General features: G+C 45.2%; 1 protein-coding gene across 4 annotated transcripts in view; it reads right to left on the minus strand.

The window, feature by feature from the left end:
• The window catches only part of unc5a (unc-5 netrin receptor A), a 116,360-nt gene that overhangs the window by 37,902 nt on the left and 54,137 nt on the right, over positions 1-24,321 (minus strand). For all 4 annotated transcript variants that reach the window (XM_037462284.2, XM_037462282.2, XM_037462281.2 and 1 more), the window contains exon 2: positions 21,964-22,176. In XM_037462284.2, coding sequence (XP_037318181.2) covers positions 21,964-22,176 — 213 coding nt within the window. The remainder of the gene's footprint in view (positions 1-21,963; positions 22,177-24,321) is intronic.

Raw genomic sequence — 24,321 nt, forward strand, 5'->3', positions numbered from 1 at the left:
TTGTGAATGAAGGCTTAGTGATAAAAATAAAACAGGAAGCAGAAAGTTACAAGTTGTGGGCACAGAGATGTGGAAGAGCCATTTGAAAAGGTGCCGTCAAACCCGGAAGGTAAATGAAACTTACCTTCATAGAAAGACAATGGAACGTCACACTGTCCTGATTTAGATTCGTCTCAGATCCAAATGATTTGGGTAAAATTCATTTGAACATATACACTTGTCAATAAGCCCTGTTGAATGCTTTGTATGGCTCTACTTAACAGGAGATATTCATTTGATTAATGCAAACCGTCCTTCTTTGAGCTGGGGGGGGGGTGAGAGGTATAGATCAGAATGGAGAGCAGAGAATGAACAATAGCAACCTGAAGTGAGAAATCCTAAGAGGAGCAATTTGTGCGACTGCTTGCCAGGGTAATTGCATTCCTTTTTCTTATCTCTTCCTGTCTCCGTAATTACCTGCTTTCTGTGTCTGACACCTTCCAGTAACACTGCTGTGAGTCACTTTCCAATTTCACTCCAATTAATAAGTAGGACAAAATAATCTCATCACATGGTGAACAAAATAGGACTGTAATTTTATAGCAGATTTTACCGATTGGACCGGCCGCTATTTCATGTTGTTTTTCTCCAAAGTCTCAGCCACTGTGAAGGCTGTAAGCTATACAAAACTATATAAACATGATTTAGTTGCATCAATGCTGATTTATAATAGTCATCTCAGGAGCCTCCAAGGTGTTAAGAACTAAAAAGAGCTGGAGTCATTTACATTGTTATCCTGCAAAGCTACTGAGCGTTCACTTAACATTCCTGTTAAAGGATAATTAAAACATCTCCCCGTTCCACCAGCCTTCAGTTTGATTGGTGGCCCATTTTTAAATGAGCTCATTTTCCCAACCTCAGTGAAATTACAATTTTAAAAAGGCTGATTAAGTGATTGACACTGTGAATTCTGGAATTGCACCTGGAACCCAGGTGAGTTTACTTCTATTGTACAACCCTTTTCGGCTGTACTTAATAATAATAATAATATTATTGGTAAACTCCAAGCTTGTATCATTGCACACAGAACTTACTATTCACGTGCAGTCATAACTAGTCCCAATACAAATCAACTTCTGTATTTGGTGGTAAATACCACTTTGCTCTCAAATATATTGTGACAAGGCTTGATAAATATGCATCACACGATGATAGCGGATCACAGTTATATGATAATTCCTGGTCTGTGTGGTATTGACCAGACCTTGATTTTCAACTGCAATCTGCATTTTCACAGATGTCTGCAGCGTTTCCCATGGCAACCTTTTGATTCCAAGTTATGTTAATCTTGGCCAGTATACCATGTCATCTTTGGTCTTTCAGATCTACAGGTTTTACCAATGCACTAATCCTTCTTAAAATCCTAAAAAGCCTTGAAGTTCTGTGATTCATTTAACCTTCAAATACACATTCTGTTTAACATTTTTTGGATGGAAAAGCATGTTGGGCTTCTATCTAAAAGGGGCATCTGTAAAAGCATCTGGGTTGTGCACTCTTAGAGAAACACACTCTTCTGCCTCAAGACTTTTAACAGACAAAACAAAAGGAGTAAAAGAAAGATGCAAGCGATGCAGAGTGGCCGAGTTCATGAATGAACTGACCGTTCTATTATATGATGGAGCTCGGTGCACAGACTTCGGGCAACGGAGTACAATGAAAGCTATTACTAGATACACACACACACACACACACACACACACACACACACACACACACACACACACACACACACACACACACACACACACACACACACACACACACACACACACACACACACACACACACACACACACACACACACACACACACACACACACACGGATTTACTGTACTGGGCCTTATTCCAATCTGTGGTTAAGCCTTAAATATTTACATTTTTAAAAAAACCCATCATTGTGCTATTAGTGAGGAAAAGGACGCACTGTGAGAGACGGGACCCTGTGTGTGTGTGTGTGCGGATGTGTGTCCGCGTGGGCATGTGTGGGTAGGATGAATTTCCCCTTGAGCCAACAGGGGCTCAACACACACAGGGTAAACATCATTGGTCTCAATCCCAGGTGAGTCGATATTGGGCTTGTCTGAGCGCGGGACTTTATTTTTCACTCCCCTCACTCTTGTTTTCGCAGGCTGTGACCTCAATTCCATAGGGGTCATTTGCTTATCAAAGGCAAGGACTGGAAATAGCAGGTCCAGAGTGTGTGTTCATTGTGTCCAAGGAAATTCAATTAGGCGGCATCCCTACTGTGTGTGTGTGTGTGTGGCAGGGATTCATCAGTGAATGTAGGGGGATTAGGGCTGGGCCTACATCAGTGGAATGGACCATTTCAAGGGAGAGAGTTCACAATGGTTGAGGGGAGAAATCACAGATGAACGCTCTTAAGAAGGCACCGGCTGCACAACCAGTCAAAAGCATGTTCTAAGTGTTTCATTTCCTCCTTTGTACGCGTCGGAATCCGTGTCATCATGAGCTCCTTTTCAAGGAAACCCCAATACCGTCTTCCTCAGACCGATTACTTACTTTACCTCTACGCACAAGAGAAATCCTGACACCAAACCAAGCCGTCAACTGCCAGCTGATGTCTACAAACAAAAAGGCGCACAACGCCACGTGCAGGTTTTCCATGTGTGAATAACTCAAAGTTAACCCCAGGTCATGAATCCAAGGGCGTAACTGCTTTATCAGCAATTCTGCAGCCTTCCATTACCATGTAAAGCAGTGAGGTGATGAGTGGCCCACGCTCCCTGGCGTGGATGGTGGCGAATGGCAGGCGGCGCCATCAGCGTCTGCGTCCTGACAAGGATGACGTGGCCTTCTGAGTGAAGCATGGCTCTATTAAACAGCGAGAGAGATGGCGACAAGAGGAGGAGGAGGGGAAGCAAAAAAGAGGCCCCAGTTCGTCGGGAATACAGTAGTCGGGCCTCCCATTTAGGGATGACGTCGAGGTTGCGGCACAAGTCAGTGGGACAGCGATGTGGGTCAAGGCTCTGCCTGCGGTTATGAGCAGCTCTTCAAGAGCTTCTTTTGATTGAGCTGTCCATTTTCCACAATGGATGCACGCTGCAAGGCCCCTGCTGATGCGCGGTATGTCGTTACAGATTATTCATGGCTGACAAACAGAGGAGCAGGAAGTGCTCCAATCAATCCGGCTACGTCCAGTCCAATGCCAATCCAAGGAGACTCACTGGGGTCTCAATGGCTACGCCGTCGTATTTGGGCCCAATGGAAGAGCCATGATTCTGTGCTGATTTAAATATATTGGCATTGTTATTATTTTCATTATCATGGATTAATAACTCCCATCCTTCCATTGTTAACATTGCTTTCCTGTATGCTCCCCCAACCTGGAATAGAGCTACAATGTGTCATCTGCATCTGAAGACCTAAGAGAGCAATTTACAGTAGCAATAGATGCATTGCCAGCGAACACCTCAAAATCGAATACTGACCTGTGTTTTATCAGCTCAGTCAAACTTAATTTCCTCATAATCATTCTGGGATGACGTAGACGGTTTTATCCAATCGGAGAAAAAACATCCAATCAGAAATTGCCTCAAAGAATTGAGTAAATCTGGGAGCGGATATTATTTAAGTTAATAAAATAAATATGGAAAAACAGCAAATATGAAGAATAATGTACTGACCACACAGCTAAAAAATTGCTTTTTCTTTCAGGTAATGTTATTTGTGAGCTAGAAACATTTGCTTCTGTGTTTCAAATCTTGCATTGCTCGCTCAGGAGTGAGGCACAAATATAACGCAACAGTTCATGGACTAACATGCCGTTTGGAAATTATGCTTTCGTTACCAAGCGTCTGCAAGTGCTGGTCTCTTTAACCCTTAACCTCCACGGTGTGTTTTTTGTTGATGTTGTCATTTTGAGACCTTCAAATTACAAATTAACCATAAAAAGTAAATGGTTTCATGCACAGGAGCACAGTGGGAAAAACCTGGCTCATATGCACACACACACAGGGAGAGGGACTGCTATATTTGCTCAGTTTGACATTACGCCACTATATCTTTACATAGCTAATAGTTGTTTTATGTATATTAATAATAAATAATTAATAAATTATAATAGATATTTCACTGAGATACGGTTAGTCCACAGGAGAATATCACAACAATGCTCCACGCAGTCAACCTAAACGTTTTCAGTTGCACAGGTGTTTGCATGTTTGGAAGGTGTTAATGAATTGATTCATACAACTTTAAAATAGCTTCAAACGTGTCGCAAAGCGAGAGGCATCTTATGGCCAACGTTGGAATCGGATCTCCATTTACGTTTCACAATTATATTTGATTGTAAGCCGCCGTGGAAAAGCCACAACCGATTACATCAGAAGGACGTTAATTCAAAGCAATGGATTTTTACGTTTACATTGCCCCCCCCCCCCCCCATAATTAGTTTGCCCCACCTTTCCTCAAGGGCGCTGCAACACAGCCGCTCACAGAGGCAGTGCTGTGCTGTACCGCAGGGCCCCTAACAAAGTGCGCTTGTTGTAATTACTCTCCATCCGATACATCCTGACCCTGATGATCGGCAAGAGCAGAATGTTTTATAGGCCACGGTCTTCAGCCTGGGAGTGACTAGGGCCTGCTCCTTTATCTCCCACACACACACACACACACACACACACACACACGCACACGCCTTGTCCTTGGGGTGAACGTCAGAGGTGAAGGCCTTGAGCACTTTGCTTCTGCTTCCATTACATTCCGCAGAGTGGGAAGATCTGATGGAACGTTACGCGCACATGAATAATCTGATAATTTGCCCCAACGTGCTTCTCCTCCCCATGTCTGACGTGGCCTCGGGCGCCAAAGTAAATAAGGAGAACTGCTTCAGGTGAGTCAGCCTGGCTCCCATCTGGGTTGCGGCGTGCTCTGTGACATACATGTTGCATTAGGGTTTCTCCTCCCTGCCCACGATGGCCTGGTCCCCCCATGGGGCCTTTGGTCAGTGTTCAGGTCAGAAGGCAGAGCTTTCTGATAATCCATTGATGGCGTGTGCCCGAATGGAGAAATTAAGCAAAACAACCAACCACAATGAGGAAAATAGACTCAGGCAACAGAGGAGCTAAGTATTTTTTTTTTTTTTTTATCAAAACAGTATTTTCTATAAAGATACCAGAGTTTATTTTTGTACTTCTAATAAATGATGCAGGTTTTGTTTATAATAACGTGTCACTAATTATAGCTGTGATTAAAACAATACCCTGTTCATCACTCGTTGGATTCAAAACACCTTCTGTCGTTAAGAAGTTCTCGTGAACAACTAGTGACAATAATAACAGACACACACCGAAATAAGGTCTTGATGTGCTATGATGGACTCATTTGTGACTGGTGCAAAGTGTAAATCAGACGATAGTCGGTTCCAGCTGTAACCACAACAACGGCACAAAAAAAAATATAACGAGGCAAATTTGTGGCTGGCCTTTACGAGCACTGTGTTCGGCCAAGGAGAGAGACCCCAGTGTGCCGAGGGTCTTAAAATACTGACGGCACACACAATGAAGCCCAATAAATTGAGAAGACAGTTGGAAACCCACCAGCCCGATCATGTGAACACAACCATGTGAACATAATCAGGCTGGTCAGATAAAAAAAAAAAGAATATGATCATACTGTGAAGGGTGAGGAAATATGCTGTTTGCATTTCTTTGCACTGAAATTAAGGAAATATGATTGCTTTTCTATTTTGAGTAAAAAATAAATAAACTGTGAGGTAATATTTTCTCATTTAATTTAATGAGTAAGTATGTCCAAACCTTTATTTACTTATTTATAAAAGAAAAAAATATATATATTACATAGTTTAAATAGAAATGAATTTAAAACAAAGAAGGTCCAATGCGCGGTGCCTTCAATGTTCCTTTATCAGCAAAGAGGGGCTCGGCCTGAACGCTTGGGAACCACTGAGTCAAGGTATTACGACTAAATGAACCATGTGTAAACTTATGGCATCGAAACCACAGAGTCTCACGAGAAACTTTGTAATAATGTTGAAATGACATGTTGACATGGTGCTGTGATGTCAATACGAGGAAGAGTCTTACCACTGAAATGAGATGTTAAACGCTCAAACAATAGTAAAAAAGGTTTGGACACAGCTTTGGAAATATGTAAGGAAAAAAAAATCTGTTACTATGGAGCTTTTGGTGTAAGAAATGGAAAAATGGCTGGATCTTAAAAACAAAATATTCACAACCGCACCCTGTACCGTGTTCAGTGGTCAGTGGTGTCGAGTCCACACGCTTCCCAATGTGAACCACATTCTTCAGTCCACAATCAACAACAGGGACACGCACGAGTGCTCCAAGTGCTGCAGACAGAAACATGGGCCGAGCTTTAAATATTAATTTCTTTGTTCAAATGCAACTGTATCAATTATTTATACAGTAGATGCAAGGCGCAGCATTGTGTGTTCCATAAATAACCCGACGATGAAGATTGAGAATAAAAAGTAAAGAGCTTGCTTTGATATCAGAGGTACCAGTCGTTTGGAGGCGGCGTTGGAGTGACGTGCACAGATGGAGCGGAGACCATTCATTTTCTTGAAAGGAGAAAAATGCGGATTTGGGGATCATAAAAGCACGTGATGCTGCTAGGATTTGGAAAGATCCCAACTGCAATTAATTTACATTTTCCATTAACGACGGATCAGAGTAAAGTGAATCATCATTTAGCCAAGTAGGCACGTTTAACACTGCTTTGTCCGACCAAAACCTAAAGACATTTTACCGCCGAGACAAAAAAAAGCTGTACATCACCACATTGCACAAAGGCTGTGGAACCAATGAATAATTGTCACTTTTCCTTAAAGCGACACAAACTCGGTTCCCCGGCAGAGACGACCGAAGGAAACGACTCGGTTGACCTTGACAACATGCCGATGGTCGTTTCTTATGCCATTAATGCGCGTCTACCGTCGACCATCCTCTGACCAGACGGGGATCCCCCCCCATTTTTTGAGATCTCTTGAAAGATAAATAAAAATAAATAAATAATGAATGAATGAATAAATAACAAAGCCACAAACCACTTTAGAAAACAAACTATTGGTCTACAACAATGGGGATTAATTCATTATTTATGGGAAGCGCAGAAAACCTTAAAAACTGCTTCCCGATGGCTCCCGGAACGGGCGCCGCTCGCTTCATTGAGCGCCCGCTCTGGTGAAAACACGCGGGCCACCGCGTCCGCATTTCCTTTTCGGTGCGTTTGTGTGCAATCTGCAACGTGGACTTTAGGAGGCGACGACTCTTTCGGTGACGAAATCTGCACCCACGCTGACGTCGTGTGTGCTGGTTCCAGAGAAAATGTTTTTGGTATTCAAACAGCACTTGGAAGCCATTTTCTTCCCTCGCAGCCTACAACGTGTTTTCACAATGTCACCGCTAAGCCAAACCCGGGACACCCTGCAGCTTCCGCTTTAAAAGGAGGTCGGGGAGTTGCTGTTTGTTTGGAGGAGTGTGTAAAATACCTTAAGTGAAAGTCTCCTTGGGGCCCAAACCCACACAAAGCATTGACTGTCAGCAAGTGAGTTCCTTTGCCTATCAAAAACCTCTATGGACTGTTTCCCTGTCAGCTCCCTGTCTACACCTCCCAGTTCCACTACTTTCAAACGAATTGGAGCGGCGCAGGTGCTGATCGACACCACAAACTCCCACTCCGTCTTTCCCTGTCACCATAAAACCTTTCATTGGACGTGGAGGTAAGTTGAAAAGATAAAAAAATATATATTTACAGTTCAGAGTGTAAAATGAGAAATATATCAAAGTTTATAATCAAAGTAGCAAGGCAGGGAAGAAGCTAACCTCTCCTCTCGGCTCTATTCGGAATTTGATCCAGTTAAAAAAGACACACAGTTTGAGGCGCATTGTGAAAACTCGAGCAAATTGGCAACTCTGGCCTTTATTTGCTCAGCACAAGAGCGGTACGAGTGGCCCGGGTAAAGCATGTGCTGCATTTTAATACAGCACTTTTAGTGCATTCTTTCCAGGTCTCTTGGTTGGGGAACAAAAAGCTTAGAAATTCGCTCAGACGACTCCAAGCAAATAAGTTCATGTGGCTCAGAGGACCACAAAAGGTACACACACCCTCCTTTGAGCCTTTGGAAATTAAATTAAAAAATCATTTCCAAATTCTTATCATTCGTACAGTAGAGCTGGAAAACTGCACTATTTAGCATGAAAAGAAACCACAATCTTTTGTAAGATGTAAGCTTAAAAGACTGTATTGATAACAGGTTTCTTTGTTGAAGGGGTAAATAAATAACCTGCACCGTTGGAGACAGTCGAAGTTGTAAAAGAAATAACCACCGACTAAAAGGAGTACCGAGTGCATACCAACATCCAGCAAGGACACAGCTTTTGTGAAGTTGCCAATAGTAAATGACTTGAGAAAAGCCACCATGGGGCCTGAGCGGGCTGCGCCGTGCTGGGAGGACAAAGGCTGCGTGCGTGGGAGACTCAAACGCCAGCGTTGTTGTTTGACAAATGCTAATTATCTCTTTTCCCCCCATTTTTCCCCCCCACTAATTGCAGTTCATTTTGAAACTAATTATTCCTTGTCAAGGCCAACCTCAAAACGAACATACCGTGTACCTACTCAAATTCAAAATAAAGCATACGTGCAGGTGGCCTGTCGGTCTGCTTCAACTGGTGGGTTTTTAATTCATCCCGCCTCCTTTTACTTCCACTTTGACTCCTACTCGGAGTTGTGTTGTTTTTGCTTTGCTGCGTACGCTCACATCGACCCTCACACACACACACACACACACACACACACACACACACACACGGACGCAGACACTGTGGTGACCTGCCTGAAAAGAAAAAATGTCCCCTTCTGTCCCACAATCAAGGAAGGGATTAAATAAAAGTCCCATTATGGGGAAGCAGCTAATAAATGCATTATCTATTAGTCCCTTTGGCAGGTGGTACAGGGCATTTTTGTTTAGGACGCTAATGTTCTTGTTCCCCCCCCCCCCCTGATTCTCTTATTTCCTTCAGTTCATTTAGCTTTAATTGCTGCGTAGCCATTTTTCAGTAAATATTGCTTAATCACTTTTGTGAGGGCCCAATGCTATTAAAAACAGTTGGTCAAGAATTCCCTGGAATTTAAAAAAAACAACAGCGTGATTACGGGCTGATGGCTGCTTTCCCATTTGAGAAAATACTATTAAGGTAAGGAGGGACCCCCGGTCCGCTTGCTGTAAATGTATCGGCAGCCATGATGTTGACCTGCACAGGTCTGGAGAGACAGAAGAAAGAAAATACAGGGGGGGGGGCAGAGGGGAGGGGTGGAAGTCAGAGAGCTGATATAATACCATGGATAAGTAGATCATTTCAGCTAAGCCTAGCTTATCTGCCCTCTTAGACCAGAAATGAAATATGTCATCACACTGCAATCCAGGATCTAGTCAATCAGAAAATATCTATTTCATAAAAACAAGTACTCACTCGTGGGCAGAAGCGGTGGTTATGAGTTCTATTCATGAAGGTTTTAAAAGATTTACTACGCCACACGCTGTATTTACACTTGCAGCCAATAAACCTGGAGGTAACGGATCGGTGTAAAATTCCTTGATCGGTCAATATATGATGTCATGAAAAAACTGTACAGAAAAGTTTATTAATAATGTTTTCAGTGTGAACCGTGAAATTTTCACTTTCACAAAGCAAAAATGCGAAGCGTGTCGTCATTTCTTCCATCTTCTCCTGCCTTCGCTGTAGAGGTCTTGTCGACATCCGGTTCAATCAACAGAAGAAAATCTAATCTGCCCACATCTTTATGAGGCCTTTGCCGAGGTTCATTGAAATAGGAATGTATTTTCCACCTGAGAGGGTTTGCTGCTGTGGTGACAACGTGACGCACGATCAGAATCGTTTCCATCAATGCTGCCAGATGAAATGCAAACACAATCAAATCAGCGCGGCCCATAGAACTATCCTCCACTCAACTGCCAATCTCCCTTCTGCTCATCATGTGTCTGATGAGAAATCATAGAGCGGCCGAATCTCCTAATCTATGCAAACACACTGTCGGCATTGATTTGCTCAGAGGGGATGTGTCTTTACTGGGACTCGCCAGACGCCTCCGCCTCTCCTGTTCTATACAGGACGACCCGGTAGAGGACAGAGCCGACTGGGACTCGGGAGGCAGTCACAGCCGTAACAATTGAGATAAGTTACTGAGGACAGGTAATGAGAACCGATGGACTCAAGGATGGGTCGATATCGGACATTGATACCAGGAGAGGAAGGGCAAATTGAGACATCTTCTTCCTCTTTTCATGAGCTTCGGGGGGGTGTAAGTGCAGTGTGAGCCCTGTGCGTGGGTACACTACGGTGTGTGGCGGCGGCGGCGAGGTGTTCACAGCCTACAAAAGGGGTGTCAGTAACTAGACTGTTTGTCTATCCTGCACTGAATCAGTTTCAATAAGCACAAGCGTCTGATGAGGCCGGAGGTCACGTCCACTGGAGACGGTTGGCCACGCGTCCTCCTGAGCCCCCGAATACGGAGCAGTCCGACGGAAACATGTCTGCACTTCAACTCAATTATTAACTCAAACTCCTACAGTTTCTTTGACGTCTGCTGGAGGCAGATGAATGCCTGAGTGACTGTGCTGTGACGGGCCACATCACTTCAACCCGGAAAGGTGAATGGATGATTGTCGTCTGCTTCTGTTCGCTTTGATCAGAGATTTTTCCTTTTCGGGGTCTTCATGATAAAAGCATGCACAAAAAAAAAAACACAAGGACATGTGACTGAAATTTAGGTGTCAAGTTACACATTTTCTCCTTGCTTTTCATATGTTGAACACAAGGTTTTAGGAATCATTTGGTTTCCCAAAGGCATTAATATAGTGGCAAACATGTATTAGATCGGTAAATAACTCCATAATATTTAGTTCATCTTACAGTATAGCATCAAATTACAAATTTGTATTCATCGAAAAAAGCATGTAACACTTTTGGATCTCGGTACAATTTGACCTATTCTGGCTCCTGTTCTCACGTGGGTGACGCGTCTTTATCTTTGATGCTGTAAGCATCTTCAAGTGGGAGAGATTTCAGTACGCTGCTTCATCTGCGGTTTATAAAATGGCTAAATATGTTTGACTCTGTCATTGTTTTATATAAGTCTTATTTATTTATTTGGTTGATTTTTATGGTTATGTATGTTTGAAATATTAATCATAAATTTATAATTACATTTCTAATTAATTAGGAATGTTGTATTATATCTACATCATTTTTTATTCTTGGAATTTAGATTTTTGATCTTAATGAGGCTTTCCTGATTAATTAAAAAGATTAAATGTGAAATAAATACTCCAAGACTTATTCGTCACGGGGTGTAGAGCAGATCGACTAGATGAGAAAATCTTTCTGCTTCAAGGTTTGTGAACCTTTCTGAAAACAATTGGACAACTACTACTACAAAAAGCTGTTTTTCTTTGCGTTGATGTTTACATTTCAGGAAGATTGCTCATATACAACAATGTGTTGTGTGATTTGAGTGTGCTTCAGTCCTGATGGGCTCATCCATCAGGGTCAGTGGAAGATTACCACGCCACACAGAGAAGAGCAGAGCTAATGTGTTACAACAATCCGCTGCACTGAATCTTGACTCTTGATGGTTCTACCATTTCTATTATTTTACAGTTAGTTATTGTTGACAGCAATAGTCATTTGCATAACAAAAGGAATGATGATGCTCATCAGTGAACACACCAGTCAATGAGGAGGTTCGTGTTGGTGACATAGGTGCATTGAGATATTTAATAAGTGTATTTAATGGAGAAGAAAAAAAAAACACCCTGCCAAGTGAAGAGCATGAGCAGAGATGACCACTCAGAGACAAGTAGGACACTCCTCAAAGTCTCTATTGCAGAAATGGGCTATTTTGAGATGGTGATTTTACACTGCTATAGTAGATGTAGTGGCTAAAGTTTCCCTTTTGGTTTAGTCAGATGTTTCTTTTCATTTAACCACTTCACAACGGAAAGAACGAGTCTACGCGTGTTTATGGGTTGAACAACGGTAGAAAACGGTGTGTTCGCTCCGTTTGCTTTACTGAAAAAGATCTGGCCAGCATAACGTTACACAGGGTTTCTTACGTCATAAAGGGTGCGCGCACTCGCGCAGCTCCAATGTATCAAAACAAAGCATGCACACCACACATGCATCAACCAACATGCATATTCATATCCATTTTTTGTAATCATACTTATAATGTAATAAATCATAATAGAACATAAATCAAAATGATCATAATTTAAACCTAAATTATAACGTGGAAAATGGCACTAACATTTCCGGCCCCTAATTGCTCATTATGGGAATGACAATTACATACTAACTAACTAAATAGACATTTTCTGCATCCAAATCCTCACATGTACTTCTTTACTAGGTCTAATACAACATGAACAGCCTAGGTACATTCAGGTGAAACTTACAAGATAGACAATTATAGAAAATAACAAAGTCTAAGTAATAATGTCCTTCATTGCCCGCGAGATTCTTCCATCTCAAGCAGGAGACACAACTTGTTTATAGGTCTCTCCAAGGTGTTGGTCTTTGTTTTGACGAGGACCCGACGGACAAAACCTGAGGAGTCGGGAATTGTCTTCTCCACTCTTCCCATCAACCAGGACCCTCTTGGAGCCCTCTCATCCACAATGAGTACGACGTCTCCCTCTTTCACATTTCTCTTTGTCTCCAGCCACTTCTGCCTTTCTTGTAGAAGGGGCAAGTATTCTCTGGACCAACGCTTCCAGAAGATGTCAGAGATATACTGCACCTGCCTCCATCGTCGTTTGGAGTACAGATCCTCCTTCTGAAACATGCCTGGAGGGAGTGCCGGTTTTCCTTTGAGAAGGAGAAGGTGGTTTAGTGTCAATGGCTCGAGGTCGTCCACATCATCAGACGATTTGGTAAGGGGTCTGCTGTTGATCACCGATTCTACTTCACACATCACCGTTTGCAGACATTCGTCGTCGAGTGACTGAAGCTTCAGAAGGTTGGTGAGTACCTTTCGGACTGTTCTTATCTGTCGCTCCCAGATGCCACCGTGGTGCGACCCGGCAGGTGGGTTGAAGATCCAGGTGACTCCTCTCTGCAGTAGGGCCTCTGAGATCTGGGATTTGTTCCATTCCTTCATCGCCTGGCGGATCTCGTGCTCTGTGGCTACCAGGTTTGTTCCATTGTCAGATCTCATGACCTCCACTTGCCCTCTTCTGGCTATGAAACGTCTCATTGCGTTTATGCATGAATCGGTGTCGAGAGAATGTGCAATTTCTAAGTGGATTGCCCTGACTGTGAGACAAGTGAACAATACTCCATAACGCTTGACTTGCACACGTCCACGCTTTGCCTCAAAGGGGCCAAAATAGTCTACACCGACGTTGGTAAATGGTGGATGGTCGGGCAGTAGACGGTCAGGTGGTAGATTCGCCATCTTCTGTTCACTCACGGCGGCTTGATTCTTCCGACATTTCACACACTTTGAGAGCACACTTCTCACGGCTGTGTTGCCTTTGCAGATCCAGACCCTTTGTCTCAGCCGAGCAAGGGTGTGGTTTCTCCCTCCATGTCCAATTTCTTTGTGAGCATTCCTGATGATCAGGGTTGTGACGTGGTGATCCTTGGCCAGGATGGCTGGATGCTTAGTGTGTTCTGGCAAAGCTGCCTGGTGCAACCTTCCACCAACCCGGAGAACCCCGTCTTGGAGGAAAGGATCCAGCTTCACAATAGAGCTGCTTCTTTTGACCTTTTCAAATCTCAGCAGTGCGCCAAGCTCTTCATGGAAGGTTTGACTTTGGCTAAAGTGAATGATGGCAGTTTCTGCTCTTCTGACGTCCTTGACGGTCAAATGAGTTCCTTTCAGGGTTGATCTCAGTTTCTGCATGTGATTCTCAACTGTTCTGATTTTCACATCTTGACTTTCCGAAGACTGGGCTTGAGACTCAAACGTCTTCCTTGCTTTGCACAGACTTCGAAGCAACTCCTTCAACCTCAACATCCAGGCGACCGCCTTCTTCAGACTGTGCCAGTCGGAGTAGTGATGAGTCAGCTTGAAGAGAGGGTCTGTGCTTAAGTCGATGGTCTCGATGATGTTCACGCTGGCCGTACGCTTCACCTCAGCATCGTCTTCACTTATCTCTCTTGAGAACTCTGATAAGACCGGCCAGTGAGATTCACTCTTGGCTAGGAAGTCAGGACCTTCAATCCAACTCCGACACCTCATGAAGTGCTCTGCCTTCATTCCTCTTGAAGCGTGGTCAGCTGGGTTAGAAGCCGTGTTGACATACTTCCACTGTTCTGGCCTTGTGTTCTCTCTGATTATCGACACTCTGTTTGCCACGAAGGTTTTAAACCGAGCGCCGTCGTTGTCGATGTATCGAAGAACGGTGGTGCTATCTGTCCATAGCACGGACTCTTTGAGGTCCATCCGAAGCTCTCGCCTCATGAGTTTGTCCATTTTCACTGCAACGGTAGCCGCGGTGAGCTCAAGGCGTGGGACTGTAACTGGTTTAAGCGGCGTCACTCTGGATTTTCCGAGAATAAATGAGCAATGGACTCGACCATGGCTGTTCTGGATGCGGAGGTAAGTGACGACGCCGTAGCCCTTCTCGCTAGCGTCGGAAAAATGGTGCAGTTGTGCTGACGTTACTGGCCCGAATCCCTCGGGCTTGACGCACCTCCTGACAGAAAAGCTGGCGAACTGGCTCAAGTCAGACAGCCAAGCGAACCACCTGTTCGCCACATCTTCTGGAATCTCTTCGTCCCAGGTAAGCTTCATTTGACAGAGACTCTGGACGAGGGTCTTCGCGAGAAGAATGAACGGCGACAGGAATCCAAGTGGGTCATATATCGAGCTTACGACCGAGAGGATACCCCGTCTGGTTATGGGCATGTTCTTCACGTGGATCCGGAACTTGAAGGAATCTGATTCTATGCACCAGTCCACTCCAAGGGCCCTTTCCATGGGTAGTTCATCTCTGTCCAGGTCTAGATTCTTGATCTCCTTCGCTCGCTGTTTTTCGGGAAGTGATGACAGCACTTCGCGACTGTTGCTTGACCACTTAGTTAAGTGAAATCCTCCACTTTCACAAAGTTCAATGAGGTCTTTGGTCAAGGTCGTAGCCTCCTTCTCGCCGGACGTTGAAACCAGGCAGTCATCGACGTAGAAGTGCTCTAGGACTGTAGTTACTGCTTCAGGTGATGAGCTGCCTTTCCCATCCTCTGCCGTCCGTCTTAAAGCGTAGTTGGCACAGCTTGGGCTTGACTTGGCCCCGAACAGGTGAACCACCATCTTGTACTCGTGCAGAGGCTGGCTCAGATCCCCCTGTGGCCACCAAAGGAATCGTAGAAGATCAGAGTCCTCGTCGGGGACTCTTACTTGATGGTACATCGCTTCGATGTCGGAGATGAGTGCGATGTGTTTGTGTCGAAACCTCGTCAGGACTCCAACCAGACTATTAGTTAGGTCCGGACCCTGCAACAGTTCATCGTTCAGTGACTTCCCTTGAAACGAAGCGGCACAATCGAAAACAACCCGCAGCTTTCCCTTTTGTGGATGGACCACGCCGTGATGGGGAATGTACCATACTCTGCCGTCGTTGCGGTTGCGCTCGTCTTCAGGAACTTCCACTGCATAGCCTTTGCTCAGCAGGTCCAGCATGAAGGACTTGTAGTCGTCATGGAAGCTGGAGTTTTTGGCGAGTTTCCTTTTCAGGTTTGATGCTCGTTGCTCAGCAACACACTTGTTGCTCGGCATCACCACATTTTTGTTTCTGAGAGGCATCCTGATGCTGTAGTGCCCATTGACTTTCTTGATTGTCTCAGTCACAGACTTCATGAACTGCACGTCTTCTCGCGACATTTCTGACTTCTCTTCACAGGCTTGTTCTGGAAAGTCGTGATTGTATTGCTGCAGTAGCATACTGTCTACACCGCTGACTGAGATTCTGTTGACTGAAGCCCGTTGACTGTAGTGGTCTGACTTGTGGTAATCGTCACCTCTCTTGAGAGGACCATTAACTACCCAACCGAGGGTCGTCTTCACTGCATAAGGCCCATTGTCTTTGCTGTGGATTATCTTCCACGGCTCCATCGCAGAGTGAGCGTTCATTCCGATTAGCATCTCAACACCCGCGTCGATCTGTGGTAGCTGCACTTCTTTCCGCAGGTACGGCCATCTTTCCAAGTCTTTTTCAACAGGAACATTGTCCTTCGTTACGGGTATGTCTGTGTGGGTATAAACATCTGGCAGGCTTATGTACTCGTTCTCTGTCAGACCGCACACTTCTAAATCTGAGAGCACGTAGCAGGACACAGGCTTCTCCTGACCCATAGTACGGAGTAGCACTTGAGTCTTCTTGCCATGGACGCCAAGCTGTCTCATCAGTCTTTCGGAGCAAAATGTAGCTGAACTTCCTGAGTCCATGAATGCGTACGTTTCTATTGTCGTGTTGCTCCTCTTAGATTTGATGCGGACAGGCACGATGGACAGGATACAGTTGCTGCCTCCGGCCCCGGTGACTGCCGTGACTTCACTCTTGGCTAACGCGTCTTCTCGTGGAGTTGAGTGTCCACTGGTAGAGCTTTGACCTCTCCCAGGCCTGGTGTTCTCTTGGTCGGTGCTCTCGTCCCTTTTACTATGAAGCAGGCTTGGGTGTTTCTTACTGCAGAATTCACACGTGGCTCTCCTTTTGCAGTCCTTTCCCATGTGCCCTTGGGTCAAACACCCGAAACAAAGTCCTTTACCTTTAAGGAACTCGATTCTCTCCTTGTTTGGCAGACTTCTTATTTTGTTACATGCGCTCAGGGTGTGTCTTTTGTTGCAGTACAAGCATGGCTCTTGAAACGCATTGCTTGTCTGGCTGCTCGTACTTGGTTCTGAGGCATCCACTTCGTCTAGCTTAACACTTGTAGCAAAGCCAGTGGTTCTTTTAGGTCCGCCCCTCTTGACAGGTCGAAAGCTTGACTTGCCCTTTTCGTTTACTTCGAAGGACTCTTTCACATCACCAAACAGTGGGTCTGAAGCTATCTTTGCTTGTCTGTTGATGAATTTCACGAGATCTGAGAACCTTGCCCTTCTTCCTTCCCTTTCCTGTATGTCAAAGGCTATGACTCTCCATCTTTCGCGGAGTCTGAAGGGCAATTTTGAGATGACAATCCGAAGATTACTTGAGCTGTTCATCTCCTCAAGATATTCCATGCTCTTCATGACATTGTTGCAACCAGTGAGAAAGATGGAGAAGCTGTGAAGTGACTTGGCGTCTTCTGCTTTGATCTGAGGCCAGTTGATAGCCTTGTCCGCGTAGGCCGCAGCTATTTTGTGTTCATTGCCAAAGTGATGGCTCAAGAGCTTTCTTGCTTCAATGTAGCCTTGTTGTGCGCTCATATGTTGGCAGCTTCTCACGAGTTCTTTTGGTTCGCCGCTGGTGAATTGTTCAAGATAGTATAAGCGGTCTTCATCATTGTCTGTGCGACTGTGAATGATGTGCTCAAATGCCCTCATGAATGGCAGGAACTCGAAAGGATCGCCACTGAATACAGGGACTTCTCGTTGAGGTAGGTTGGCTAGTCTCTGTTGTGTGACTAACATCTCGGTGATATCCTTCTGGTTCAATATCACTTCTTCTGGTTCAACTGGCTTTCCATAGCAACTTGCACTTGTGTTATTGTCGTGTTCGTTACTCTTTTGGACATACAACGTGTGTCTAGTTGGACTGTGAGATGCATTGTTGTCCTGGATAACTTGAAAACTGCTGGTCGACTTTGGTTTGACATCTGGAGCATGATGTTTGACAATTGCTGCTGTAGCCACGTTCTTGCTAAGGTAAGAATTCATACCGTCGTCATCAGAGTTTTCGTTATCGAAAGCTTCCAGAGCTTGTAGCTTTGCTGTGGACTCTGCGATAGCAGTTTCGATGTCTAGCTCTTCCATTCGAGCCTCCAGCTGAATCTTCTTGGCTTTCATCTGTGCTTCTTCCAACTGCAGTGCCCGTTTCTTTGTAAACGCGGCTGCGCGTGCGAGTAGGGCTGCACGATTAGCTTCCTCTATCCTACGCAGAGACGAAGCATGAGAGGACGCTTTGGATGACCTTGAGTGTCTACTGCATACACTACGTGCTGTGACTGAAATATATTTTTCTTGTATAGCAGAAGCACTGTCACCTGGATCCACATCTTCGACGACAGACTCAGCTTGCTGTGTCGTCGCGTCATTTCTTGCAGCTTGTTTGTTAGTGGCGTTGGCGTGCCGTTTTGCATTAATTATCCACTGCTCCAATTTAACCAGAAAGTTCTCATGCTTTGAGCGGTTTGGGTCACTCCAATACTGCTGGTCGGCCTTTCTTTCATCATCTGATAGCAGTTTGCTAACTACATTATTTACTTCAATAAACTCATTCAGGAATTTTGAGTAATCACTAAGATGATCCTTTTCCACCAGAAGTGCATTGGACTCGATTTTCATGAGATTTTCTATTTCTTCTGCTTTGGAGACAAGGCGTGCTAACACACGTTTCCTAAGTTTCATCTGTGTATCAAGTTTCTCTTCTAAGGCCTTTGTGGTCAACTTGATCCTTCTTTTCGTGTTTAGCTCGACGTTGCCCTCCATCTTAGTTTCTTCATCAGACATTTCAGCTGGCTACTAGCGCTACGACAGTCTCTTATAGCAAGCTCTTGCAAACTTCTGAAATCCAGATTAACAGTCCTTTAACCTCAAAGCACGTTGATGCCTTCCACAAATGAGATTTCAGAGCCGTATTTATTTCCAGAATTTACGGAGAGCTTCTTATGGGCTAATATGACTGGCTAGCAATAGCACTTGTAGCAAAATGTCCTGTGTGGCTAGTGGCAATAGCTCGGCCACGTTGATTACGTTGGCAAAACTATCCGTATTTCGCCGTAACTAGCAGGGTCCGCTGGCTATAGCTTATCCGTTCATTCGGTTCCGTTCATTGTTTACTCAACCATCATCGTTGAAGTCGTCTGGAAATCCGGTCGGGTGCACGGCGTTGTCGCTCCAGCTGGCTCACTCGTCAACTCATGTCCCGCGCGGCGCGTATTTCCTCGGCTTCAGATGATCTTGTCTCGCTCTCGGCGATCGTTTTCTACTTAATGTAGTGGCTAAAGTTTCCCTTTTGGTTTAGTCAGATGTTTCTTTTCATTTAACTACTTCACAACGGAAAGAACGAGTCTACGCGTGTTTATGGGTTGAACAACGGTAGAAAACGGTGTGTTCGCTCCGTTTGCTTTACTGAAAAAGATCTGGCCAGCATAACGTTACACAGGGTTTCTTACGTCATAAAGGGTGCGCGCACTCGCGCAGCTCCAATGTATCAAAACAAAGCATGCACACCACACATGCATCAACCAACATGCATATTCATATCCATTTTTTGTAATCATACTTATAATGTAATAAATCATAATAGAACATAAATCAAAATGATCATAATTTAAACCTAAATTATAACGTGGAAAATGGCACTAACAGTAGACATTTTGTGGAAATCAATTTTTGTCAACTAGGTTAAGTCTCTAAACTCCTCGTTCCTCCTCTCAAGGCAGGATGTGGATATCGGGCAGCTTCTGGTGTGACAAAAGTCCTGGTTGCTTGGCAACAGGTACAAGTTTAGAGTCCGGTGTGACTGTGACGGCCAGTGTTAGAACAGCCTGACAGGCCTGTACAGCGGCACGCACGCACACACGCACACACACACCTCAGATGTTTCTTGTAGGAAGGGGATTAGAGGAGCATCAGTAAACTCCTCTGGTCATTGCTGACATTAAACAGCACAAGTGTTTGAGCAATCGATGTGGATACCTTGGAGAAGCCATAATTCTAGACAACCACTTGTCCTTCATAGCTGCCCTGCCCCACATCTATGACATTCTTCATCAAAGGTGTGTGTGTGTGTGTGGGGGGGGGGGGGGGGGGCACAGAGTGACGTGAAGAGCTGCAAGGAGCCCTTAGAAACTTTGCATGCTTTTCAAAGACCCGGCACGACGGATTTCTTTCATAGACAAATAAATGCCGAACATAACGGCTCATAACCATAAGGCAAATGGTTCATCATCATCAAATGTTGGCAAATTAACATTGCATTGGTAATGTGATGTCCCCATAAACTCTGCAGTTTATGGGGCATGGCGAGCTCTTTATGCTGACGATATGCAAATGATGTCATTGTATCAGAGTTAAGCAGCCGACGCCACAATGTCAAAGTGTCGCGAGCCACGAGCAACATGTAGATCATACAATCAGTGAGTTTACGCGCACCTCAATAAACAGGTTACTCGGGGAAACCGGGTTACGTGGGTAATCAGAGATTGTGGACAGAGTCTCTGCCGCAGGTCAGTAATCACATTCCTCCCCTCCTCCTGAGACGCAGCCCCTTTCCTTTTCCTTTTGATTGTGTGTCTGTGAGGAGCAGAACGCCTCCCTCGCACAGAAAATATGCTCAGCCGTTAAAACTCTCTTCTGTTATTTCTTTTGATTTCAGTTTCAGTCAGACTTTGGATGGAATCGTTTTGAATACAGAATGCATCACTCTGGGCTGTCTCGCATATGCGTACAAATGAAAAGACGATTAGAAACCTGGTAAACCGTGGAGATCCAGGTCTCTACAACCCCTCGTAACTGAAAGCAGGTTACCCCCTTTAACATATTGCTATGTTACTGGAGGAAGCAGAGAAGGTACAGAATAATGATTTACTTGTCCTTTATGTCACAGCTTGTCGACGTTTTAAAAATTAAACTTGACTTTTAACTACTAATTTAAAAGAGACACTATCCATAACACATAGAAAGATTGTTGTTATTGGCAATCCTTTTAATTCAATTTCTATCACTCCCCCAAAGAAATGTGAGAAACTCTGAGAAAACACTGTTAATGAAACAGCACAAAAGGGAGGATGGGGTTGGTAATTGTTCAAATGTGCTGCCTTCTGTGTTCACTTTCTATTCACAAAGCAAAAGCTACAATTAACTCCAAATACATCTTTTTTTTTTTGGCACATTCTGATCATGCATTATCAGAGGCTGATGCCTAATGCCAAATAAAGGTAAAACCAATCCACACGTGGAATCACAGCCCCATTTAACGCTCTCCTACATTCGGGTCCCTGTGGTGCCGGAGCTGTCATTTTAAAAACCATACTTCATGTTTATTGGACAGAGGAGAGAAGCTGCAGGAATGGGCCTGCACACCAATCAAAGTTTGAATGCGGGAGAATATTTGATCAAAAATCCTCACCTACCAAAAAAAAAAAAAAGTGTCAGATTGAATTGACACTTTAGTTAGTTCATCCCGCGGCATTTCACATTCATGCCTTCTTTCCTATTGGAATCTGTGTGTGTGTGTCTCTCAGTTGTGCGTTGCAGAATGCGCGCGTCTGTTACGTTGAGCTACAAATCAGAGGGCGCATTAGCATACGCGCGCGTGTGTTCCTGTCATTTGAGGCTTTCGCGTTCCCAATCAGTTGTCAGACTGTAAATTGACGGTTTGAATTTGCAGATCGCTGCTGAATCACACCACATCAGTGTCATGCATGTTTGTGAAACCCACGGCGGAGGCGGGGGGGGGGGGGGGGGGGGGGGGACCACTGCGACACAGCAGAGAAAAACAAACAGGTCTCCAAGGTGATCGCGATTTCTGAGACTGAAACCGATGTGCTTATTATGAGACTGGCAGGCTAAATAGGCTGGAGGACGAGCCAAGAGCCTGATGGAGCACAGCAATCACCGGCAAATTGCAAACCTTGCCTTCAGATGCAAACACTTTGCATAATGCATCTATGGAGCTGCACATGTCTCGCAGTCAAAAAACAGAAAAAGCTCAATTTTAGGGAGCGCGCTAAGAAGATTCGGGGTGTCGCACGTACCTGTGGCTGGGTCGACGGTCCGCTCGATCAGGTGGTCGTCCTGGTGAACCCACTCGCCGTTGCACTTGAAGTAGATCTGCGTGGCCGGGGTGGAGCGGCAGGTCAGCGTCACCGGCTTGTTCTTCACAATGAACTCGTCCTCCGGCTCCACCAGGAAGTGGGGCAACAGGTCAGAAAAGGCGGCAGGAAGTGTTGCTGTGGCGTGCTCCGACCCTTCAGAGAATTAAACAAGGGGAGGGGGGGGGGTTAAAGGGATGCCAAAAAGGAAACACTTTTCATGTTGTCACAAAGGCAGTGGCGCTAAACGTCTAATGCGGACTCGGTGTCCTTGGAGAATCGCAAACTCATGCTTATGGATAGGAAGGAGGTAAAAAAGCAGATGGACAGACGCAGTGAAAAGGAGAGGCTGTACGCGGTGACCGAGCTTGCCCTTGTGCGTCCCTTTGGCCCGGGTCTTCTCTTCAGCTCTCGATCACAGCCGTTTAACATCACCGCTGACGGACCGGCGGCTATAAATCCCGTCCCGGCGACTGGGCCACTTCCCGCTATGCTTTACGGCTCTTCAACCGGGCCTCCAACTCCAGCGGCAATAGGCGAGAAAAGGGGCGAGAGGCAGGGCTTGTTAAGAGATGACAGACGGCTCAAAACCCCCACTTCCTATATACAGCCGGAGACGTGGATGATTGAGCCGAGATACCAGCGCTGTCCTTCGCAGGGACAATGCTGCGATTCGCAGGAAACTTTTTAGGCTCGACGCAAACGCCGAATGACACAACGGCGCCTGGAGCGCACACGTCCTTCGCTCCTCTCTCTAAACATATTAGCTCGCTGAGAGGTATAGCGAGAGGACACAGAGCGGAGTGGAAAGAGGGAATATAACCTCTTTACAACACACAGACACTCAGGGGAGGCCAGTGAATCCAAAAATAAAATCCCTTTTAAAAGAAACGTGGTATTAATTTTCTGCCCTGAATCAAATATGGCTGACAGTCCAGGCATTAACAACCTTCTCCATCACTCGCTGTGCAGCAGGACAGGACGCTGGTGCACATCCCTCATAATGAAACGGCAGCGACACTCGGGCTGACCTCCCCCCCTCTCATCCTCTGGGCCGGGCTTCGCTCATCCTCGCAGCTCGCTGATTGCCCCGGTCCGGGATCATATCACGTTGCGTCATAAACACCAATCTTCGGATCAAGACGTGATCGGCCTGGTTCCTCCCCCACATTAAATTAACGCCTCTTTCTTCTCCCGTTTCTCTTACCCCTGTGTGCTGAGTCGCTAATTTATCAGGATGAGATAGTGAAGCACGCCGCTGAACCCCATTAACGTTTCGTGTACATGTTTAACTCTTAATGAAAACTAAATGTTCTGTGTCCAATGAACGACATACATCACTTGCCGACACTTTTCCTCCCTTCCAATCACATTTTCTTTTGGAAAACACATTTGCAAGGGAGAACATGTCATTATTATGGCGGCTACCTATTCAGGACCACATTATTTACTATGCCAGTGTGTGTGTGTGTTTGCTGTCTCGTGGAGTGAAGGAAAAGGCCACAGTTCATCAGTAACGCTGAGTATAATTGCTCTAACGGAGAGCCAAAACTTTGCTAATAAACAGCATGGGACCAGTAGGTCAGGTTCTTTGAAAGTGTGTTGGTCCTAATGACGGCGGCTTCTTCTAATGGGCCGGCTTCCAGCTTTGTGACCACAGCCATTAGCAGGCTGGGCTGACCCTCCGTCGCCCCCCCCCAGACACAAGACAACCGCCCGCTTAAACAGTGGGCGAGACTTGCTTCACACCTGCCGGGTTAATCATCTCATCGGAGGACAGATGATGTTGAAACAGAAAGAGAACCCGAAGCAGACGAGTGGAGAGAGCGGCTTGATGAGCTCCTGGCTGCTCATTTGCAGGGGGTCACATTCAACGCGACCTCTCAACTTCTGATGATGTTTGTACGCGTGTGGCACAAGGCGTGGGAGTTAGTCGTCCGTTTTAGTACATGCACTTCAGGTTAATGAGGTTAAACACGTCATTTCTTTGGGAGAGGTAAATTGTCATTTTATGGGAGGGCATTCTAGTCACGCACAGCTTTATATCAAATCCTTAATGGAGGGCTGATGCGTAGTAAATTGGCTTAGATTATTGTTCCGACACAATGTACTTCAAAGTCAACATGCGCGCACACACACACACACACACGCACGTGCACAGGGAGAATCAGCCACTTAACAGACTTGTTGCGGGTCAATGCACAAATCAAATAGACTTACAGCGGCACTGTGGGACCCTGCATTAGATTCCACTGTATGCGATTGGCCAAAGCTGCCATTAATTGCCAGATGCATCTGGGT

Source organism: Pungitius pungitius, chromosome 2, assembly GCF_949316345.1.
Source record: "Pungitius pungitius chromosome 2, fPunPun2.1, whole genome shotgun sequence".
NCBI classification, from domain to species: domain Eukaryota; kingdom Metazoa; phylum Chordata; class Actinopteri; order Perciformes; family Gasterosteidae; genus Pungitius; species Pungitius pungitius.